General features: G+C 44.0%; 1 protein-coding gene across 12 annotated transcripts in view; it reads left to right on the plus strand.

Moving 5' to 3' along the window:
- TNRC18 (trinucleotide repeat containing 18) overlaps positions 1–20,256 on the plus strand; it is a 91,167-nt gene that overhangs the window by 58,262 nt on the left and 12,649 nt on the right. For 11 of the 12 annotated variants that reach the window (XM_057487415.1, XM_057487419.1, XM_057487417.1 and 8 more), the window contains 2 exons: positions 15,876–16,312; positions 20,069–20,221. In XM_057487415.1, coding sequence (XP_057343398.1) covers positions 15,876–16,312; positions 20,069–20,221 — 590 coding nt within the window. The remainder of the gene's footprint in view (positions 1–15,875; positions 16,313–20,068; positions 20,222–20,256) is intronic. The other variant, XM_057487416.1, reaches the window with a different exon arrangement.

A 20,256-nucleotide genomic window follows, 5' to 3' on the forward strand; every position in this document is an offset into this window, starting at 1 on the left:
AGTCTCACCCATTACCAGTGTCCCCACCAGGGTGTGCATTTCTTACAGTTGATGAACCTGCATTGCGACACATCATCATCACCCAAAGTCCATAGTTTACACTGGGAGTCACTCTTGATTTTGCACATTCTGTGGGTTTGCATACATGTGTAATGGCATGTCCCCTCCGCTTTAGTGTCATTCAGACTAGTTCCTGACTTCCCTGTGGTCCTGTCCGCCTGTTCATCCCTCCCTCCCTCCTAACCCTTGGCAACCACCAATCCTTCTGTGTCTCCTTAGTTTTGCCTTCTCAAGAGTATCGTAGAGTTGGAATCATGCAGTTGGGAGCCTTCTCAGACTGGCTTCTTTCACTTACTGATGTGCATGTATAACAGGTTCCTGCATGTCTTTCCGTGACTCGAGAGTTCATTTCTTTTTAGCACTGAGTAATGTCTCACTGGATGTACTGCAGTTTATTTATCTGCTCATCTACTCAGGGACATCTGGGACGGCTTGGTGGCATCTAGGTTTTGGCTATTTTGATTAAAGTGCCTATTTTGTGTGCAGGTTTTTGTGTGGACAGAAATTTTCATATCCTTTGGGTAAATGCCAAGGAAGGTGATTACTGGATCATATTGTAAGAATAAGTTTAATTTTATAAGAAACTGCCAAACTGTCTTCCAAAGTGTCTGCACCAGTTTGAATTCCCACCAGGCATGAATGAGAATCCCTGTTGCTCCACATGCTCATCAGCATTTGGTGTTGGTGTTTTGAATTTGAGCCTTTCTGATAGGTGTGTGGTGGTATTTCCTTGTTGTTTTAATGTGCATTTCATGTGGAGCATCTTTTCATATGCTTCTTTGCCATTGGTATTATCTTCTTCGGTGAAATGCCTGTCAAGATTTTTGGCCCGTTTTTTAATTGGGTTGTTTGTTTTCTTAATGTTGAATTTTAAGAGTTCTCTCTATATTTTGGATAACAGTCCTTTATCAGATGTGTCTCTGCGAATATCCTCTCCCAGTCTGTGGCCTGTCCTTTCCTTCTCTGGACAGTGTCTTTCACAGAGCAGTCGTTTTTAATTTTAGGGAAGTCTCTCTCATTTCATGGATTGTACCTCCGTTGTTATGTCTAAAAACTCACTGCCAAACCAAGGTCATTTAGGTTTTCTCCTACATTATCTCCTAGGAATTTTATAGTTTTGCATTTTACATCTAGGCCTGTGATCCATTTTGGGTTAATTTTTGTGAAGGGTGTAAGGTCTGTGTCTAGGTTCATTTTTTTTTTTATTGCATGTGGATATGCACTGGTTCCAAGCACCACTTGCGGAGAAGACTGTCTTTGCTCCATTGTATTGCCTTGGCTCCTTTGTCAAAGATCAGTTGATTGTATTTATGGGGGTCTATTTCTGGGTTCTCTATTCTGTTCCATTGGTCTGTTCCATTTGGTCCATTTGTTTATTTTTCACCAGTACCTCACTGTCTTGATTACTGTAGCTTTATAATAAGTTTTGAAGTCGGACACTCTCAGTTCTCTGACTGTTCTTTCTCTTTCAATATTGAGCTGGCTATTCTGTGTCTTTTGCTTCTCCATATAAATTTTAACATTAGTCTATTGATAGCCACAATTTTGATTGGGATTGCATTGAATCTATAGATCAAGTTGGGAAGAATTGACATCTTGACAATGTTAAGTCTTCTGTGTATGAATATGGGATGTATTCTTTGACTTCTTGTAATAGGGTTTTGCATTTATCCTCATAAGATCTTGTACATACTTTTTTAGACTTAACCTAAGTATTTCAATTTTCGGGGTGCTGATAATGAAAACAGTATTATGTTTTAAATTTCAAGTTCCACTTGTTCATTGCTAGTATATAGGAAAGCTATTGACTTTTGTATATTAACCTTGTAACATGCAGCCTTGCTATAATATTGCTTTATTAGTTGTAGGAGTTGTTTTTTTTTTTTTACATACAGTCTGTTATTTGTGAATAATGACAGCTTATTTCTTTCTTCTCAATCACTGTATCTTTTATTTCCTTTTCTTGTCTTAACTGCATTAGCTGGAACTTCCAGTATGATGTTGGGTCATCTTTGCCTGTGCCTGATCTTAATGGGAAAGATTCTAGTTTCTCACTATTAAGTACAATATTATCTGTAAATTTTTTGTAGATACTCTTTATCAAGTTGAGGAAGTTCCCCTCTATTCCTAGTTTACTGAGAGTTTTTGTCATGTTGGATTTTTCAAATGCTTTTTCAAATGCAGTTATTGATATGATCATGTGATTTTTCTTTGTTAGTGTATTTATGTGATGAATTACATTAATTGGTTTTTGATTTTTGAATGTTGAACCAGCCTTGCATACCTGGGATAAATCCCATTTGATCATGGTATATGATTTTTTCATACTTGTTGGATTTGGGTTGCCAGCATTTTGTTGAGGACTTTGATATTCCTGAGAGAGAAATGATCTCTAGTTTTCTTGTCATTTCTTTGTTGGTTTTTGGTATTAGGGTAATGTTGGCATCATAGAATGAATCAGGGAGTATTCCACCTGCCTCTATCTTCTGAAAGAAATTGTAGAGAGTTGGTATAATTTCTTCCTTAAATGTTTCATTGAATTCACCAGTGAACTCATCTGGACCTGGTACTTTCTGTTTTAGAAGGTTATTAATTATTGATTTAATTTTTATTTAAAGGCCTGCTTGGATTGTCTCTTTCTTATGTGACTACATTCCTTTTTATGGATGAGTAATATTTCATGTTATGGGCATACCACATTTTTTTTTTTTGACTATATTCCTTATGCTATACATTACATCCCGGTTACTTATTTATTTTACAATTGGAAGTGCGTGTGTATATATATATATATATATATATATATATATATATATATATATATATATATATTTGTGTGTGTGTGTGTGAGGGCATCTCTCATATTTATTAATCAAATGGTTGTTGACAACAATAAAATTCTCTATAGGGGGGTCAATGCTCAATGCACAATCATTAATCCACCCCAAGCCTAATTTTCGTCAGTCTCCAATCTTTTGAAGCTTAACGAACAAGTTCTTACATGGAGAACAAATTCTTACATAGTGAATAAGTTACATGGTGAACAGTACAAGGGCAGTCATCACAGAAGCTTTCGGTTTTGCTCATGCATTATGAACTATAAACAGTCAGTTCAAATATGAATATTCATTTGATTTTTATACTTGATTTATATGTGGATACCACATTTCTCTCTTTATTATTATTATTTTTAATAAAATGCTGAAGTGGTAGGTAGATACAAGATAAAGGTAGAAAACATAGTTTAGTGTTGTAAGAGAGCAAATGTAGATGATCAGGTGTGTGCCTGTAGACTATGTGTTAATCCAAGCTAGACACGGGCAATAAAACATCCACGTATGCAGAAGATTTCTCTCAGAACAAGGGGGGTGAGGTTCTAAGCCTCACCTCTGTTGATCCCCAATTTCTCACCTGATGGCCCCCCTGCGACTGTGCCTGTCTTAGGTTGTTCCTCCCTTGAGGAATCTTACCCCTCTCTGGCTAACCAGTCATCTTCCGGGGCCATACAGGGAAATGTAAAGTTGATCAGTGAGAGAGAAGCCTTATTGTCTGAAAAGGTTAGCTTTTTACTTCTTTGCATATTTATGCCCTGTGGCTTCTATGCCCAGTATTTGTCTTGAGGTGTCTTTACCCCTTGGAAGAATTATGATACTCGCATACCACATTTTTTTGTCTACTTTTGTTTTTGTTTTCCACTTTTGAGCCACCATGAATAATGCTGCCATGAATATCCATGTACGTGTTTTTGTGTGGACATGTTTTCCGTTCTCCTGGGTACAAATCTAGGAGTAAAAGTGCTGGTCCATTTGGTAACTTCACGTGTAACTCTTTGAGGAACTGCTAAAATGTTTTCCAAAGTGGCCGCACCATTTTATATTCCCACCAGCAGTGCGTGAGGGTTCTAGTTGCTCCACGTCCTCCCCAGTACTTGTTATTATCTGTCTTTGTGAGCAGAGCCATCCTGGTGGGTGAGCAGTAGTATCTCACTGTGGTTTTGATTTGCATTTCCTAATGACTAATGATGTTGAGCATCTTTTTGCATGCTTAGTAGCCATTTGTGTGTCTTTGGAGAAATGTCTGTTTAAATCCTTTACTCGTTTTTAAAAATTGGGTTAGTAGCCATTTTGTCATTGAATAAGAGCCTTTATACAGTCTGCCTGCAACTCTCATGAGATACATGGTTTGCAGGTGTTTTCTCCCAGTGAGTAAGTTGTCTCTTCTCTTCTTGATAATGTTCTGTGAAGTGGAAGGCTTAAATTTTGATGAAGTCCAATTTATCCGTGTCTTCTGATGTCGTTTGTACATGTGGTCACAAAGGTTTAGGCCTGTTTAATAAGAGTTTGTGACTTACATGTAGGTCTGTGTGTTTAAGAGTTTGTGACTTACACGTAGGTCTGTGATCCACTTTGAGTTTGTTTTTGTGTGTGGCGTGCTGCTGGGGTCTTTTGCATGTGGAGATCTGTTTGTCCCCGTGTTGTGTGGCAAAATCTATTCTTTCCCTATCAGATGTTCTTGGTGCCCTTGTCAAAAATCAGTTGAACATTAGTATGAGGGATTATTCCTGGACCCTCAGTTTTATTCCATTGGTCTGTATGTCTGTTCTTATACCAGTCCCACACTGTCTTGATTAACCTAGTAATTATTATAGGAAACTCTGAATTTGGGAAGTATGAGTCCTCCATCTTTGTTCTTCTATCTCAGGTTTGCCTCAGTGCCTCAGAGTCCTTTGCATTTCCATATGGATTTTAGGATCAGCTTGTCAATTTCTGCAAAAAGGCCCGTGAGGGTACCGATAGGAATTGTATTAGATCAGTCGATCATATTGGGGAATATTGGCTTCTTAACAATGTAAGATTTTCAAACCATCAACATGGAATATCTTTCCATTTATTTGGGTTAATTTCTTTCAACATGTTCTATAGTTTTCACTCTACAAGTCTTGTGCTGCTTTTGTTAAATTTATTCCTACGTATTTATTTATTTTTGTGGAATTCTTTTCATTGTTTTGTTAGTGTATAGAAATACAGTTGATTTCTGTATATTGATCTTGTATCATGTAACCATGCCAAACTCATTAGTTCTAATAGTTTTTTCAGATTCCTTAGTATTTTCTATGATACCAGGTCATGCATGTCATCTGCACATAGATTGAGGTTTACTTCTTTCCAACGTGCGTACCATTTGTTTCTTTCTCTAGCTTAGCCACCTTTTTGGGAATCTCCCTTACAGTGTCGTCTAGAAGCAGTGAGAACCAGACATCTTTGTCGTCTGCTCTGGTGCAGGGTGCACTCATTCTGTCACCATTAAGTATTATGTGAGCAGTGGGTTTTCATAGATGTCGTTTGTCAGGTTGGGAAGTTCCCTTCTGGTTCTGATTTGTTGAATGATTTTATCATGAAAGAATGTTAGGTTTTTGTCAATCAGTTTTTCTGTTTCTGTTGACACAGAGAAGTGTTTTTCTGTGTTCATGTAGTTTTCATCCTTTCTTCTGTTAATATGGTGTTATAACATTGATGTGTGTGTGTGTGTGTTGACCAGCCTTGCATTCCTGGGATAAATCCCACTTGGTCATGGTGTATAATCTTTTTTATATGCTTCTGGATTATGTTCTCATATCTTCATAGTTGTTACATCTTCCTGACGATTGACTGTTTCATTTTTTTTTTTTTTTTTTTTTTTTAATAATTATTTTTTATTGAAGGGTAGTTGACACACAGTATTACATTACATGAGTTTCAAGTGTATAACACAGTGGTAGAACATTTATATACATAATTCTAGGTTCCAGCTATCACCCTACCAGGCTGTTACAATATCTTGACTATATTCCTTATGCTATACATTACATCCCGGTTACTAATTTATTTTACCATTGGAAGTCTGTCCTTTTTTTTTTTTTTTTTTTTTTTTTTTTGTGAGGGCATCTCTCATATTTATTGATCAAATGGTTGTTAACGACAATAAAATTCTGTATAGGGGAGTCAATGCTCAATGCACAATCATTATTCCACCCCAAGCCTAATTTTTGTCAGTCTCCAATCTTCTGAGGCATAACAAACAAGTTTTTACATGTAGAACAAATTCTTACATAATGAATAAGTTACATAGTGAACAGTACAAGGGCAGTCATCACAGAAACTTTCGGTTTTGCTCATGCATTATGAACTCTAAACAGTCAGTTCAAATATGAATACTCATTTGGTTTTTATACTTGATTTATATGTGGATACCACATTTCTCTCTTTATTATTATTATTTTTAATAAAATGCTGAAGTGGTAGGTAGATACAAGATAAAGGTAGAAAACATAGTTTAGTGTTGTAAGAGAGCACATGTAGATGATCAGGTGTGTGCCTGTAGACTATGTGTTAATCCAAGCTAGACCAGGGCAATAAAACATCCACGTATGCAGAAGATTTCTCTCAGAACGGGGGGGTGAGGTTCTAAGCCTCACCTCTGTTGATCCCCAATTTCTCACCTGATGGCCCCCCTGCGACTGTGCCTGTCTTAGGTTGTTCCTCCCTTGAGGAATCTTACCCGTCTCTGGCTAACCAGTCATCTTCCGGGGCCATACAGGGAAATGTGAAGTTGGTAAGTGAGAGAGAAGCCTTATTGTTTGAAAAAGTTAGCTTTTTACTTCTTTGCATATTTATGCCCTGTGGCTTCTATGCCCAGCATTTGTCTTGAGGTATCTTTACCACTTGGAAGAATTATGATACTCGGTAAATTTGATATGAGGCACGAATTCTATTTAAGGGTTGTAATTAGGAAGGAAGAAGAAAAGCTATAGAAGTAGCAGGCGGAAGAAAACATGGGAAGATTGATTATCTCTTTGATATATCTTCTTGTAGAGTAACTTCAGCATGTATAGGTTTTAAGCTACTACTTAAATTGCACACACACATTAACATAATAGGAGTATAGTTACATAACCAAAGCATATCTGTAATTACCAGCCATCTGCAGTGAAACCAAGAAAACCAGTTAGGCACCTTAGGCATTTGTGAAAACTTATCTATGATATGGTGGATATTGTCCAAATGAACTTGAACAGTCTGAGAGAAATCAGACAAATTAAAACAACCCATTCCTGGGGACTGTTCACATGCCATATGTTCTTTTAACAATAAATAGTTTGTAGTTGTAAGACTTTGGAGCGCTACAATTTGCACTTCTCCAAATTCTTGGTTGAGTTCCAACAGTATAGATCCAGTCCAATTTTGTTGTTTTACTGTATGCACAGGCCAGCTTAGATATCTCCTTCCTCATTCCCATGGCAGGTCCAGGAACTGGTGGGATGAGTGCATCTACAGCTGTAGCAGTGCGTGGATCTTTGTTGGGGTTTTTTGATGATCATCTTCTGGCATGAGTCTTCCAGAGGGTGCAGATGTTGGAAGTTCTTTTTCATATCGTATCTTAGTTCATTTTCGGGGTAGCCCAATTAGGCTTTGATCCTCTGTATAAACACAAACAGACCCTTTGCCTACACTTTTATATGCCCTTTATACCCTTGTGTAGAACTCGTTGGAGGTTACCACACAGGAACTGCCCTTTTTTTTTTTTTTTTTTTGCTATCACTAATCTACACTTACATGACGAATATTATGTTTACTAGGCTCTCCCCTATACCAGGTCTCCCCTATAAACCCCTTTACAGTCACTGTCCATCAGCATAGCAAAATGTTGTAGAATCACTACTTGCCTTCTCTGTGTTGTACAGCCCTCCCTTTTCTCCTACCCCCCCATGCATGTTAATCTTAATACCCCCCTACTTCTCCCCCCCTTATCCCTCCCTACCCACCCATCCTCCCCAGTCCCTTTACCTTTGGTACCTGTTAGTCCATTCTTGAGTTCTGTGATTCTGCTGCTGTTTTGTTCCTTCAGTTTTTCCTTTGTTCTTATATTCCACAGATAAGTGAAATCATTTGGTATTTCTCTTTCTCCGCTTGGCTTGTTTCACTGAGCATAATACCCTCCAGCTCCATCCATGTTGCTGCAAATGATTGGATTTGCCCTTTTCTTATAGCTGAGTAGTATTCCATTGTGTATATGTACCACATCTTCTTTATCCATTCATCTATTGATGGACATTTAGGTTGCTTCCAATTCTTGGCTATTGTAAATAGTGCTGCAATAAACATAGGGGTGCATCTGTCTTTCTCAAACTTGATTGCTGCATTCTTAGGGTAAATTCCTAGGAGTGGAATTCCTGGGTCAAATGGTAAGTCTGTTTTGAGCATTTTGATGTACCTCCATACTGCTTTCCACAATGGTTGAACTAACTTACATTCCCACCAGCAGTGTAGGAGGGTTCCCCTTTCTCCACAGCCTCGCCAACATTTGTTGTTGTTTGTCTTTTGGATGGCAGCCATCCTTACTGGTGTGAGGTGATACCTCATTGTAGTTTTAATTTGCATTTCTCTGATAATTAGCGATGTGGAGCATCTTTTCATGTGTCTGTTGGCCATCTGTATTTCTTTTTTGGAGAACTGTCTGTTCAGTTCCTCTGCCCATTTTTTAATTGGGTTATTTGTTTTTTGTTTGTTGAGGCGTGAGAGCTCCTTATATATTCTGGACGTCAAGCCTTTATCGGATGTGTCATTTTCAAATATATTCTCCCATACTGTAGGGATCCTTCTTGTTCTATTGATGGTGTCTTTTGCTGTACAGAAGCTTTTCAGCTTAATATAGTCCCACTTACTCATTTTTGCTGTTGTTTTCCTTGCCCGGGGAGATATGTTCAAGAAGAGGTCACTCATGTTTATGTCTAAGAGGTTTTCGCCTATGTTTTCTTCCAGGAGTTTAATGGTTTCATGGCTTACATTCAGGTCTTTGATCCATTTTGAGTTTACTTTTGTATATGGGGTTAGACAATGGTCCAGTTTCATTCTCCTACATGTAGCTGTCCAGTTTTGCCAGCACCACCTGTTGAAGAGACTGTCATTTCGCCATTGTATGTCCATGGCTCCTTTATCAAATATTAATTGACCATATATGTCTGGGTTAATGTCTGGATTCTCTAGTCTGTTCCATTGGTCTGTGGCTCTGCTCTTGTGCCAGTACCAAATTGTCTTGATTACTATGGCTTTATAGTAGAGCTTGAAGTTGGGGAGTGAGATCCCCCCTACTTTATTCTTCTTTCTCAGGATTGCTTTGGCTATTCGGGGTCTTTGGTGTTTCCATATGAATTTTTGAATTATTTGTTCCAGTTCATTGAAGAATGTTGCTGGTAGTTTCATAGGGATTGCATCAAATCTGTATATTGCTTTGGGCAGGATGGCCATTTTAACGATATTAATTCTTCCTAGCCACGAGCATGGGATGAGTTTCCATCTGTTAGTGTCCCCTTTAATTTCTCTTAAGAGTGACTTGTAGTTTTCAGAGTATAAGTCTTTCACTTCTTTGGTTAGGTTTATTCCTAGGTATTTTATTTTTTTTGATACAATTGTGAATGGAGTTGTTTTCCTGATTTCTCTCTCTGTTGGTTCATTGTTAGTATATAGGAAAGCCACAGATTTCTGTGTGTTGATTTTGTATCCTGCAACTTTGCTGTATTCCGATATCAGTTCTAGTAGTTTCGGGGTGGAGTCTTTAGGGTTTTTTATGTACAGTATCATGTCATCTGCAAATAGTGACAGTTTAACTTCTTCTTTACCAATCTGGATTCCTTGTATTTCTTTATTTTGTCTGATTGCCGTGGCTAGGACCTCCAGTACTATGTTAAATAACAGTGGAGAGAGTGGGCATCCCTGTCTAGTTCCCGATCTCAGAGGAAATGCTTTCAGCTTCTCGCTGTTCAATATAATGTTGGCTGTGGGTTTATCATAGATGGCCTTTATTATGTTGAGGTACTTGCCCTCTATTCCCATTTTGCTGAGAGTTTTTAACATGAATGGATGTTGAACTTTGTCAAATGCTTTTTCAGCATCTATTGAGATGATCATGTGGTTTTTGTCTTTCTTTTTGTTGATGTGGTGGATGATGTTGATGGACTTTCGAATGTTGTACCATCCTTGCATCCCTGGAATGAATCCCACTTGGTCATGGTGTATGATCCTTTTGATGTATTTTTGAATTCGGTTTGCTAATATTTTGTTGAGTATTTTTGCATCTACGTTCATCAGGGATATTGGTCTGTAGTTTTCTTTTTTGGTGGGGTCTTTGCCTGGTTTTGGTATTAGGGTGATGTTAGCTTCATAGAATGAGTTTGGGAGTATCCCCTCCTCTTCTATTTCTTGGAAAACTTTAAGGAGAATGGGTATTATGTCTTCCCTGTATGTCTGATAAAATTCCGAGGTAAATCCATCTGGCCCGGGGGTTTTGTTCTTTGGTAGTTTTTTGATTACCTCTTCAATTTCATTGCTGGTAATTGGTCTGTTTAGATTTTCTGTTTCTTCCTGGGTCAATCTTGGAAGGTTATATTTTTCTAGGAAGTTGTCCATTTCTCCTAGGTTTCCCAGCTTGTTAGCATATAGGTTTTCATAGTATTCTCCAATAATTCTTTGCATTTCCGTGGGGTCCGTCGTGATTTTTCCTTTCTCGTTTCTGATACTGTTGATTTGTGTTGACTCTCTTTTCTTCTTAATAAGTCTGGCTAGAGGCTTATCTATTTTGTTAATTTTCTCGAAGAACCAGCTCTTGGTTTCATTGATTTTTGCTATTGTTTTATTCTTCTCAATTTTATTTATTTCTTCTCTGATCTTTATTATGTCCCTCCTTCTGCTGACCTTAGGCCTCATCTGTTCTTCTTTTTCCAATTTCGATAATTGTGACATTAGACCATTCATTTGGGATTGCTCTTCCTTTTTTAAATATGCTTGGATTGCTATATACTTTCCTCTTAAGACTGCTTTTGCTGTGTCCCACAGAAGTTGGGGCTTAGTGTTGTTGTTGTCATTTGTTTCCATATATTGCTGGATCTCCATTTTGATTTGGTCATTGATCCATTGATTATTTAGGAGCATGTTGTTAAGCCTCCATGTGTTCGTGAGCCTCTTTGCTTTCTTTGTACAGTTTATTTCTAGTTTTATGCCTTTGTGGTCTGAAAAGTTGGTTGGTAGGATTTCAATCTTTTGGAATTTTCTGAGGCTCTTTTTGTGGCCTAGTATGTGGTCTATTCTGGAGAATGTTCCATGTGCACTTGAGAAGAATGTATATCCCGCTGCTTTTGGATGTAGAGTTCTATAGATGTCTATTAGGTCCATCTGCTCTACTGTGTTGTTCAGTGCTTCCGTGTCCTTACTTATTTTCTGCCCAGTGGATCTATCCTTTGGAGTGAGTGGTGTATTGAAGTCTCCTAGAATGAATGCATTGCAGTCTATATCCCCCTTTAGTTCTGTTAGTATTCGTTTCACATATGCTGGTGCTCCTGTGTTGGGTGCATATATATTTAGAATGGTTATATCCTCTTGTTTGACTGAGCCCTTTATCATTATGTAGTGTCCTTCTTTATCTCTTGTTACTTTCTTTGTTTTGAAGTCTATTTTGTCTGATATTAGTACTGCAACCCCTGCTTTCTTCTCACTGTTGTTTGCTTGAAATATGTTTTTCCATCCCTTGACTTTTAGTCTGTACATGTCTTTGGGTTTGAGGTGAGTTTCTTGTAAGCAGCATATAGATGGGTCTTGCTTTTTTATCCATTCTGTTACTCTGTGTCTTTTGATTGGTGCATTCAACCCATTAACATTTAGGGTGACTATTGAAAGATATGTACTTATTGCCATTGCAGGCTTTAAATTCGTGGTTACCAAAGGTTCAAGGTTAGCCTCTTTAGTATCTTACTGCCTAACTTAGCTCGCTTATTGAGCTGTTATATACACTGTCTGGAGATTCTTTTCTTCTCTCCCTTCTTGTTCCTCCTCCTCGATTCTTCATATGTTGGGTGTTTTGTGCTGTGCTCCTTCTAGGAGTGCTCCCATCTAGAGCAGTCCCTGTAAGATGTTCTGTAGAGGTGGTTTGTGGAAAGCAAATTCCCTCAGCTTTTGTTTGTCTGGGAATTGTTTAATCCCACCGTCATATTTGAATGATAGTCGTGCTGGATACAGTATCCTTGGTTCAAGGCCCTTCTGTTTCATTGTATTAAATATATCATGCCATTCTCTTCTGGCCTGTAGGGTTTCTGTTGAGAAATCTGACGTTAGCCTGATGGGTTTTCCTTTATAGGTGACCTTTTTCTCTCTAGCTGCCTTTAACACTCTTTCCTTGTCCTTGATCTTTGCCATTTTAATTATTATGTGTCTTGGTGTTGCCCTTCTTGGATCCTTTCTGTTGGGGGTTCTGTGTATTTCCGTGGTCTGTTTGATTACTTCCTCCCCCAGTGTGGGGAAGTTTTCAGCAATTATTTCTTCTAAGATACTTTCCATCTCTTTGCCTCTCTCTTCTTCTTCTGGGACCCCTATAATACGGATATTGCTCCTTTTAGATTGGTCACACAGTTCTCTTAATATTGTTTCATTCCTGGAGATCCTTTTGTCTCTCTCTATGTCAGCTTCCATGCGTTCCTGTTCTCTGATTTCAATTCCATCAATGGCCTCTTGCATTCTATCCATTCTGCTTATAAACCCTTCCAGAGTTTGTTTCATTTCTGCGATCTCCTTTCTGGCATCTGTGATCTCTTTCCGGACTTCATCCCATTTTTCTTGCGTATTTCTCTGCATCTCTGTCAGCATGTTTATGATTCTTATTTTGAATTCTTTGTCAGGAAGACTGGTTAGGTCTGTCTCCTTCTCTGGTGTTGTCTCTGTGATCTTTGTCTGCCTGTAGCTTTGCCTTTTCATGGTGATAGGAATAGTCTGCAGAACTGGGACGAGTGACGGCTGGAAGGACTTCCTTTCTTGTTGGTTTGTGGCCCTCCTCTCCTGGGAGAACAGCGGCCTCTAGTGGCTTGTGCTGCGCAGCTGCGCGCAGACAGGGTTTCTGCTTCCTGCCGGGCTGCTATGGAGTTAATCTCCGCTGTTGCTGTGGGCGTGGCCTGGCTCGGGCAGCTGCTCCAAAATGGTGGAGTCGCGTTGGAGCAGGAGCTGCTGGGAGGCTATTTATCTCTGTAAGGGGCCTCCCTGCTCCCTGCAGCCCAGGGGTTAGGGTGCCCAGAGGTCCCGGATTCCCTACCTCTGAATTAAGTGGCCCACTCTGCCCCTTTAAGACTTCCAAAAAGCACCCGCCAAAACAAAACAACGACCACAAAAAAAAACAAGAAAAAAAATTTTTTTAATTAAAAAAAAAAAAATTTTTATTTAAAAAAAAAAAAAGGTGGTCGTTCGTTTTTCTTTATTCTCCGGTGCCAGCCTCAGGCCTCTGCTCACCGGTCTTTCTGCCCTGTTTCCCTAATATTGGGGTCCCTGTCCCTTTAAGACTTCCAAACAGCGCTCGCCAAAACAAAGCAGCAAAAAAGCAAAAAAAAAAAAAAATGGTCGCGCGCTTTTCTTATGTCCTCTGTCACCCAGCCTCCAGTGCCTGCTCACTGTTCTTGCTGCCCTGTTTTCCCAGTATCGAGGGCCCTGCACTCTGGCCCGGATGGCTGGGGCTGGGTGTTCGGCAGTCCTGGGCTCCGTCTCCCTCCCGCTCTGCCTGCTCTTCTCCCGCCGGGAGCTGGGGGGAGGGGCGCTCGGCTCCCGCGGGGCCGGGGCTTGTATCTTACCCCCTTCGCGAGGCGCTGGGTTCTCTCAGGTGTGGATGTGGTCTGGATATTGTCCTGTGTCCTCTGGTCTTTATTCTAGGAAGGGTTGTCTTTGTTATATTTTCATAGATATATGTTGTTTTGGGAGGAGATTTCCGCTGCTCTACTCACGCCGCCATCTTCCGCCCCACCGAGATACTTGTTTTGACCTGACTGTTTCATTTTTAAACGTCCTTCTTTGTCTCCAGTAATAATCTCAAAGTCTCTTTTGTCTGATCCTGGTCTTGCTGCTTCGGCTCTCATTTGGTTACTATTCGCATGGTACATCTTCTTCATCCTTTGACTTTCCATCTTTGTGTACCCTTTTGTTTTCTATTTTTTGTCAAATTTTCTTGTTCCTCCGTTCCTCCTTTACTTCCTTATGTTTTGGGGAGTAGGCAGGAGCACAGGACACTGGGTGGGAGCCAAGGATACGGATTCTAGTCCCTGCTCCGGCAGTGAGGACTTGGCAGATCCTTCCCACTGCCTGGGCTTCATGCTCGTCCCATCGCAGGGCTCACAGAGACCGCCTGCTCTTCCCGCTCACTGTTCTTGCTGTCCCACCGGTCTCATAAATATTTATCTACCAAACTGATGTTACCCACGTAGCTCCGACCTCCCCTCTTCCATGTGAGTCCTCGTGCGCCACGGCTCTGTTGTCCTCCCTGTGCGCATCCGCAGCACTGTGGGTGCCTCTGGGTTTTCTGGTGGTTTCTGCAGGGGGTCTGTCATTGGGTGGGGTCTTAATCCGTCATGCCCAGCAGCAAAACTCTCCAGCCTGTGTTTTATGGCTTGCACCCTAATCAGCCATGAAAGCCCCCAGCTGTCTCCCTGTGCAGTGGGAAGTTGGTTAACAAAAGATTAGTTAATGGGATCATTAAGCTTTGCAAGTGGCCTCTTCCCATGGAGTGTGCTGCCGCCCCATCCCTGCCACTGTGGCTGCGGCTGTTGGGGCTGTTGGGGCGGCAGGGCTGGGCTTCCCACAGGAGTCCGTCAAGGCAGGCTGCTGGCCACCTGTCAGCAGCCTGTGGTTTGGTTTGGCTTCTCGGCTCACGTGCTCTGGGATCAGGGCAAGCCCTCCTCTAGGGCCATCAACCCGGGGTGTGTCACGGACGTCTCACCCCTGTGGTCTGGAAGAGGCAGGCCACCTCATGCCCATGGGATGAAGCCAGGGAGAAGTGCCATCAACGCCCGCATTAAGGTGCTTGCCCTGGCCATGGCCCTGGGCCACATCTCAGCTGCACTGGTGTCGGGGCTCCAAGAGGACTCAAGGATCTGCTTCCGGGAGGCAGAGCGGGTCAGGATAGACATGGTTGGGAGCCCTTCAGATACATGCCAGAGGACTCCACACGGGGCAAGGGGGTCTTCTTAGCAAAGAGGCTGCACGTTTCCAGGTAGGAGTCAGGGGAGAGAGATGGTGCTCCTGCCAGAGGGACCAGCAGAAGCAAAGGCCTAGAGGTTTGGAAGGATGGCAGACAGCTGGATGTTGGTGAGAGGGTGGGCAAAGCCTGGGAGCTGAGACCCAAGGCTGGCCTCGAGGGTTTAGATCAGGAAACTGGCCCCTTGGATATGGGAAGGGGTGGGCCCAGGGCTGTGTGGGTTCTGCTGAGGCCCACTCTCTGTAAAGGGGTGGGGGTGCCAGGGACCTCCCAACTCTGAGGAGCAGCCCCAGGATGCGGAGGCCAGGCCCCAGGCTCGGGGGTTTCCCACGGGCTTTCCCGCTTGCCTCCTTCGAGGCACCTCCCTTGCAGGTCTGTAGCCCTCCCAAGCCTGCCTGCTCTGGCTTCTGGGATTCCCGTGGGGTATGTGGGATATGCAGGAGCCATGGGGAAGTTCCTGCAGGCCCAGGCAGGAATCTTCACATTCCCAGAGGATGCTCCTGGGGTTGGGGGGAGGGAGCAGACTCTGGGCCCCCCAGGGTTGTCAGGACGGGAGTGGAGCGGGCAGGACCTGCTGCTCACTAGCATGTGGTGAAGGAGCCCCTTTTCTTCTTCTGGCCTCAGGTTCCTCCTGGAAATGGGCGAACCCTCCTTGAGCAGGAGGTCCCTTGAAGGAGGGATGGGACTGTGGCCTTCTGCTGGTGGCCAGGGCAGCTGGGTGGGTGAGAAGTGGGGGCCCCAGGAGCCCCTGTCTACAGCCCCCTCCCTCCTCCTGCATCCAGGCACAGAGTTTGAGTACACGGACTCAGAGAGTGAGGTCAAGGTGCGGAAGCGGTCGCCTGCTGGGCTGCTGCGGCCCAAGAAGGGACTGGGGGAGCCAGGCCCCTCCCTGGCTGTGTCCGCGTCTGCGCCCAGCGCTCGTGGGCCTGGCCCCACCAGCCCTGATAAGGCCAAACTGGCGGTGGAGAAGGGGCGCAAGGCCCGCAAGCTGCGGGGCCCCAAGGAGCCTGGCTTCGAGGCCGGGCCAGAGGCCAGTGACGATGACCTGTGGACGCGACGGCGCAGTGAGCGCATTTTCCTGCATGATGCCTCGGCCGCAGCCCCAGCTCCCAGCAGCGCAGCCCCTGTTGTCGCCAAGCCTGGCCGCTGCAGCAAGGGTGGCCCGCTGAGCCCTCGCAAGGATGCCGGCCGCGCCAAGGACAGGAAGGACCCCAGGAAGGTAGGGCTCGTGCTGGGGTGGAGGCAGTGGGAAGGGCTCTGGACTCGCAGCCTTGGTTGGTGGCTTCGATGGCTGCCACCAGCCTGGCCCCTGGGGTCCCACTGGGGTGGGTGTGCAGACCTGGCACCAGGAAGAGTGTGCCCCACCTACCTCACAGAGGTCCTGTGCCTCCTGTCTCAGGAGAACATCCCCAAAATGTTGTAGATGCTCAGGACCCCAAAAGAAACAGTGATTCTCGGAGTCCCCAAACCCCCTTTTGCCGTGCAGTGCTCTGCACGCCCCACATGGATGCTTTGACAGGGACGCTGTCACTTGGCAGCGATGAGCTCAGACCACTTCTGCGGTCTCTGTGGGAACTGTGCTGTGCTGTGTGGCAGTGACTTCCGCTGGTGACCACGTCTCAGCCACAGCTACTCTGTGGTCTCTCACACCTGTAGGAAACCCTCATTTCTTGAATTTGTGAAAATAGAGATGGGGTTTCTTTTTCCCCATGCAAGTTCACAGATGTACTAAATTCTCTCCAAGGACACCCAGGCTGAGGACTTCCACCAGCCTTTCCAGAGCTCTGTGCTGATCACCCTTGGGCTGGCTGCTAGGAAGGTGGTGGCCAGTTGTCCCCTGTAGGTGGCTGCGTTCAGCCCTGCCAGTCTCTGAAGCAGGACTCAGGTCCTTGGTGTAGGACGAGTCCTCAAGTCACTGACATCCTAGAGAAGGTCACAGAAGGGGTGAGACCATCACTAACTTCCTGAGAGCCAGAGACAGTGGGGGAGGGCCCGGTTTGAGTGTGGACCCCAGGCGTCTTGATTTGTGCTCACCTCCTGTTTCCTGCGGTTGAAGCCATCTCAGGTCTTTCTGGGCCTTGGAGAGAAGGTTCTGGAAGGATTAATAATACTAATGGTGTTGATTATGCCAGGTGACCCATGGTAGGGCCCAGGCATGTTCTAACCACTTTCTCACGTGTACATCACTTACTGGTAAAGGCAAACTTGTTTGTTCTACTCACAACACCCCCGACACTAGTTGCCCAGAGTGGGCGCAGACCCCAGACCTGGCAGGAGAAGGGCTCATCCACAGGACAGCCCCCACCCACCCCCACTAACGATGCTAGTCCCAGGTCCCAGGTTGTCACGTGCTTCTGACCCACTATCTGTAAATTGGGGGTTCCCGTGACCGCCTCTTCAGGTTTGGTAATTCACCAGAATGGCCCACGGACTCCGGGAAAGTGCTGTATCATTTAATATGAATTATACAGCTCAGGGACAGCCACACGGAAGAGATGCACCAGGTGGGATCTGGGGGAAGGGGCCTGGGGCTGCCATGCCCTCTCCAGGGGGCCACTCTCCTAGCACCCCCGTGTCACCAGCCTGGAAGCTCTCTTGGCCCTCCCTGTGTTTAGGGGTTTTATGGGGGCTTGATCACACAGGCATGATCAGTTGCTAACTTAGTTAGCTGCCCTTCTCCCCTGCCAGAGAACAGGGTGTGGGGCCGACAGTTCCAGTGGTCTTTCTAGTGTCCAGGCCCCATCCCGAAGCTATCTAGGGGCTCACCAAGAGTTGCCTCTTTAGAACAAAACACACTCCTGTGACCCAGGGAACTCAGAGGAGTTTAGGAGCTTGGTGTCAGGAACCAGGGGCAGAGACCAAGTATATGTTCGTTACGTCACCACTGAGATCTCACAAAGCCGTATGAGGTAGGTTCTGCATAGTAACTGCACTTTACAGATGGCCCTGGCACCTGCTCAAGGTCACAGCTGCTAACGATCGTCCCAACCTGTGTTTGAACGCCGGGGGGTCTGGCACCAGAGCCTGGGCTTTACTGGGAATCAATGTCTGTTGGGCCCTTTCCCAAGATGGTGCCTTCCCCTGGGGAGGGGACGAGGCTCACCGATCCCAGGCTTCTGATTGCGCAGTGAGAGACTGGAACAGAACATCAGGAAAAGGAGAAACCAGACGCCAGGGAGATCACCCCAGGAGCCACCACTGGTCATAGCTTTTGGAGATAACACTTTTACATCCTGCTTTTTAGATTGAGCATTCCCATATGTCAGGAGTTTAATTTTTTTATCAGCATTTCTAAGTGCCCCACCACCTGGCTGTCCGTGGTCTCGTTAGCCGTGCTGGCTAGAGATTCTGTCCATCAGGGTATTTTACCATTGTAATTATCACTGCAAGGAACACCTCTTTTCTGTGTGTAGACCTTGTTACATTTGGAGTTCTTTTCTTAGTAATAAAAAAGTCAGATTCCCAGAAATGGGCTTTTTTGGTCAGTGGGAAAGAAGTTTTATCAGTTTTATCTGATGGTAACAGCAATTTGGAAAATAAAGAAAAGGAAGAAAAAAAAATCCACTCAGAGATACCTTTATTTTTTTGCTGTTCCCCCACCCCCAGTGTGGTGTGTACAGCTCCAAAGACGTGCACCATAAGACGGCTGTCTGTTTAAGAACAGATGTAAGGGGAAAAGAAAACATAACCACATTAAAAACGTTCCTTCAGCCCCCAGGATTCTTCTGATTTCAGAAGTGTGAACAGGATTAAAATGTGCGTCAGAAACAAGAAAATAAAATGTGTATGTCTTATCTATATATTTTTCCCCCAAATGGGAAAACTGAATACTTCTTATCCCTGTAACATTTTCCTGCTTTGGCCCTTTTAATGCTGTTTGCTCTGAAATGCACTTGTCTGATAATGGAAGCTCTGAGTTCCCCCATCCTCTTGGTAACTTTTCCCAGTATTATCTTTTTCTGTTTCTTAATTTTCCACCTCCTTTTGACTTGCCTTGACTGTTTTGTCTTAGGAATGTGTCTTTTAAGAAGCATAGTTACGCCCCAGCCCTGCCACCCATCCCCTCTGGGTCATGCTGGCTGGCTCTCAAGCCTGCGCAAAGTATCATCATTTCCGTTTTCCTGCCATTGCCTCTTCCTCTGAACAGACTGACTCCCAGCCGCTGTAATAAGGGCTTGTAACTGTGTCTGCCTGTGCACCAGTGTTCTGTTAACAGGTTGCTGAACATCGAGGTTGTTTCCAGTTCTTTGCCCTGATAAACAAAGTTGTACACAGTCCTTGCACACCTGGACCAGTGTCCACTTGCCAGTGGGGGGGAGCATCCCCATTCCACTACGCTTGGGGGGCTTTGAGCTAGGATGGGTGCACACCTCCTCGCTGCAAGGCATGGAAGTCACAGGCATTCCAGCAGCGACTCAGGTTGTAGCTGAGCGGTTTTCAATGCTCCTTCCAGGAATATACCTGTAGAACTAATTAATCAGTACTGCCGGCTTTTTGTGGCATTGTTCGGAACAGCAAAAAAACGGAGGAAGCCTACATGCCCATTGCGGTGGGGGTGGTTGAGTGAATTGCAGTTCCTGCACACCGCCACACATTGGACAGCTGTTAAAATAAAAAATGAGGCCATCTTTGTGTCCATCAGACATACTAGGGGGAGTAAGTTACAAAGCAGGACTTTTGGTAAATTCCCATTGTGTTTAAAAAAATACTGTGTGTGCATAAAAGCATCTGCATAGCCTTTATGTTTCCATGATTGTGCTAGTGGGAAGTTCTGGAAGGATACCATGCTTTACTAGTGGCTTTACTTCTGTACAGTTGGCAGGATGGTTGGAGAGGACTTTGCGTGTATATATAGCAGTAATAAGACAATTAAAATTAAAACCAAAGCTAATTGCTGGGGGAGTGAAGGTGCTCTGTTCCTCTCTTGGGGTGGGAGGCACCTCTGATGGCGACCTGCTGTTGCTTTCTCTCCCAGAAGAAGAAGGGGAAGGAGGCTGGATCTGGGGCTGCCTTGCCTCCGCCCCGTGTTCCTGCCCTGCCGCCTGAGGCCCGGGCCCCAAACGCCAGCTCCCCAGCTGCTGCCAAGAGGAGCAGGGCCAAGGCCAAAGGGAAGGAGGTGAAGAAGGAGGTGAGGCTCGCTGGGCCCAAGTGGGGTTGCCCACA

The sequence above is a fragment of the Manis pentadactyla genome, chromosome 10 (assembly GCF_030020395.1).
Source record: "Manis pentadactyla isolate mManPen7 chromosome 10, mManPen7.hap1, whole genome shotgun sequence".
NCBI lineage: Eukaryota > Metazoa > Chordata > Mammalia > Pholidota > Manidae > Manis > Manis pentadactyla.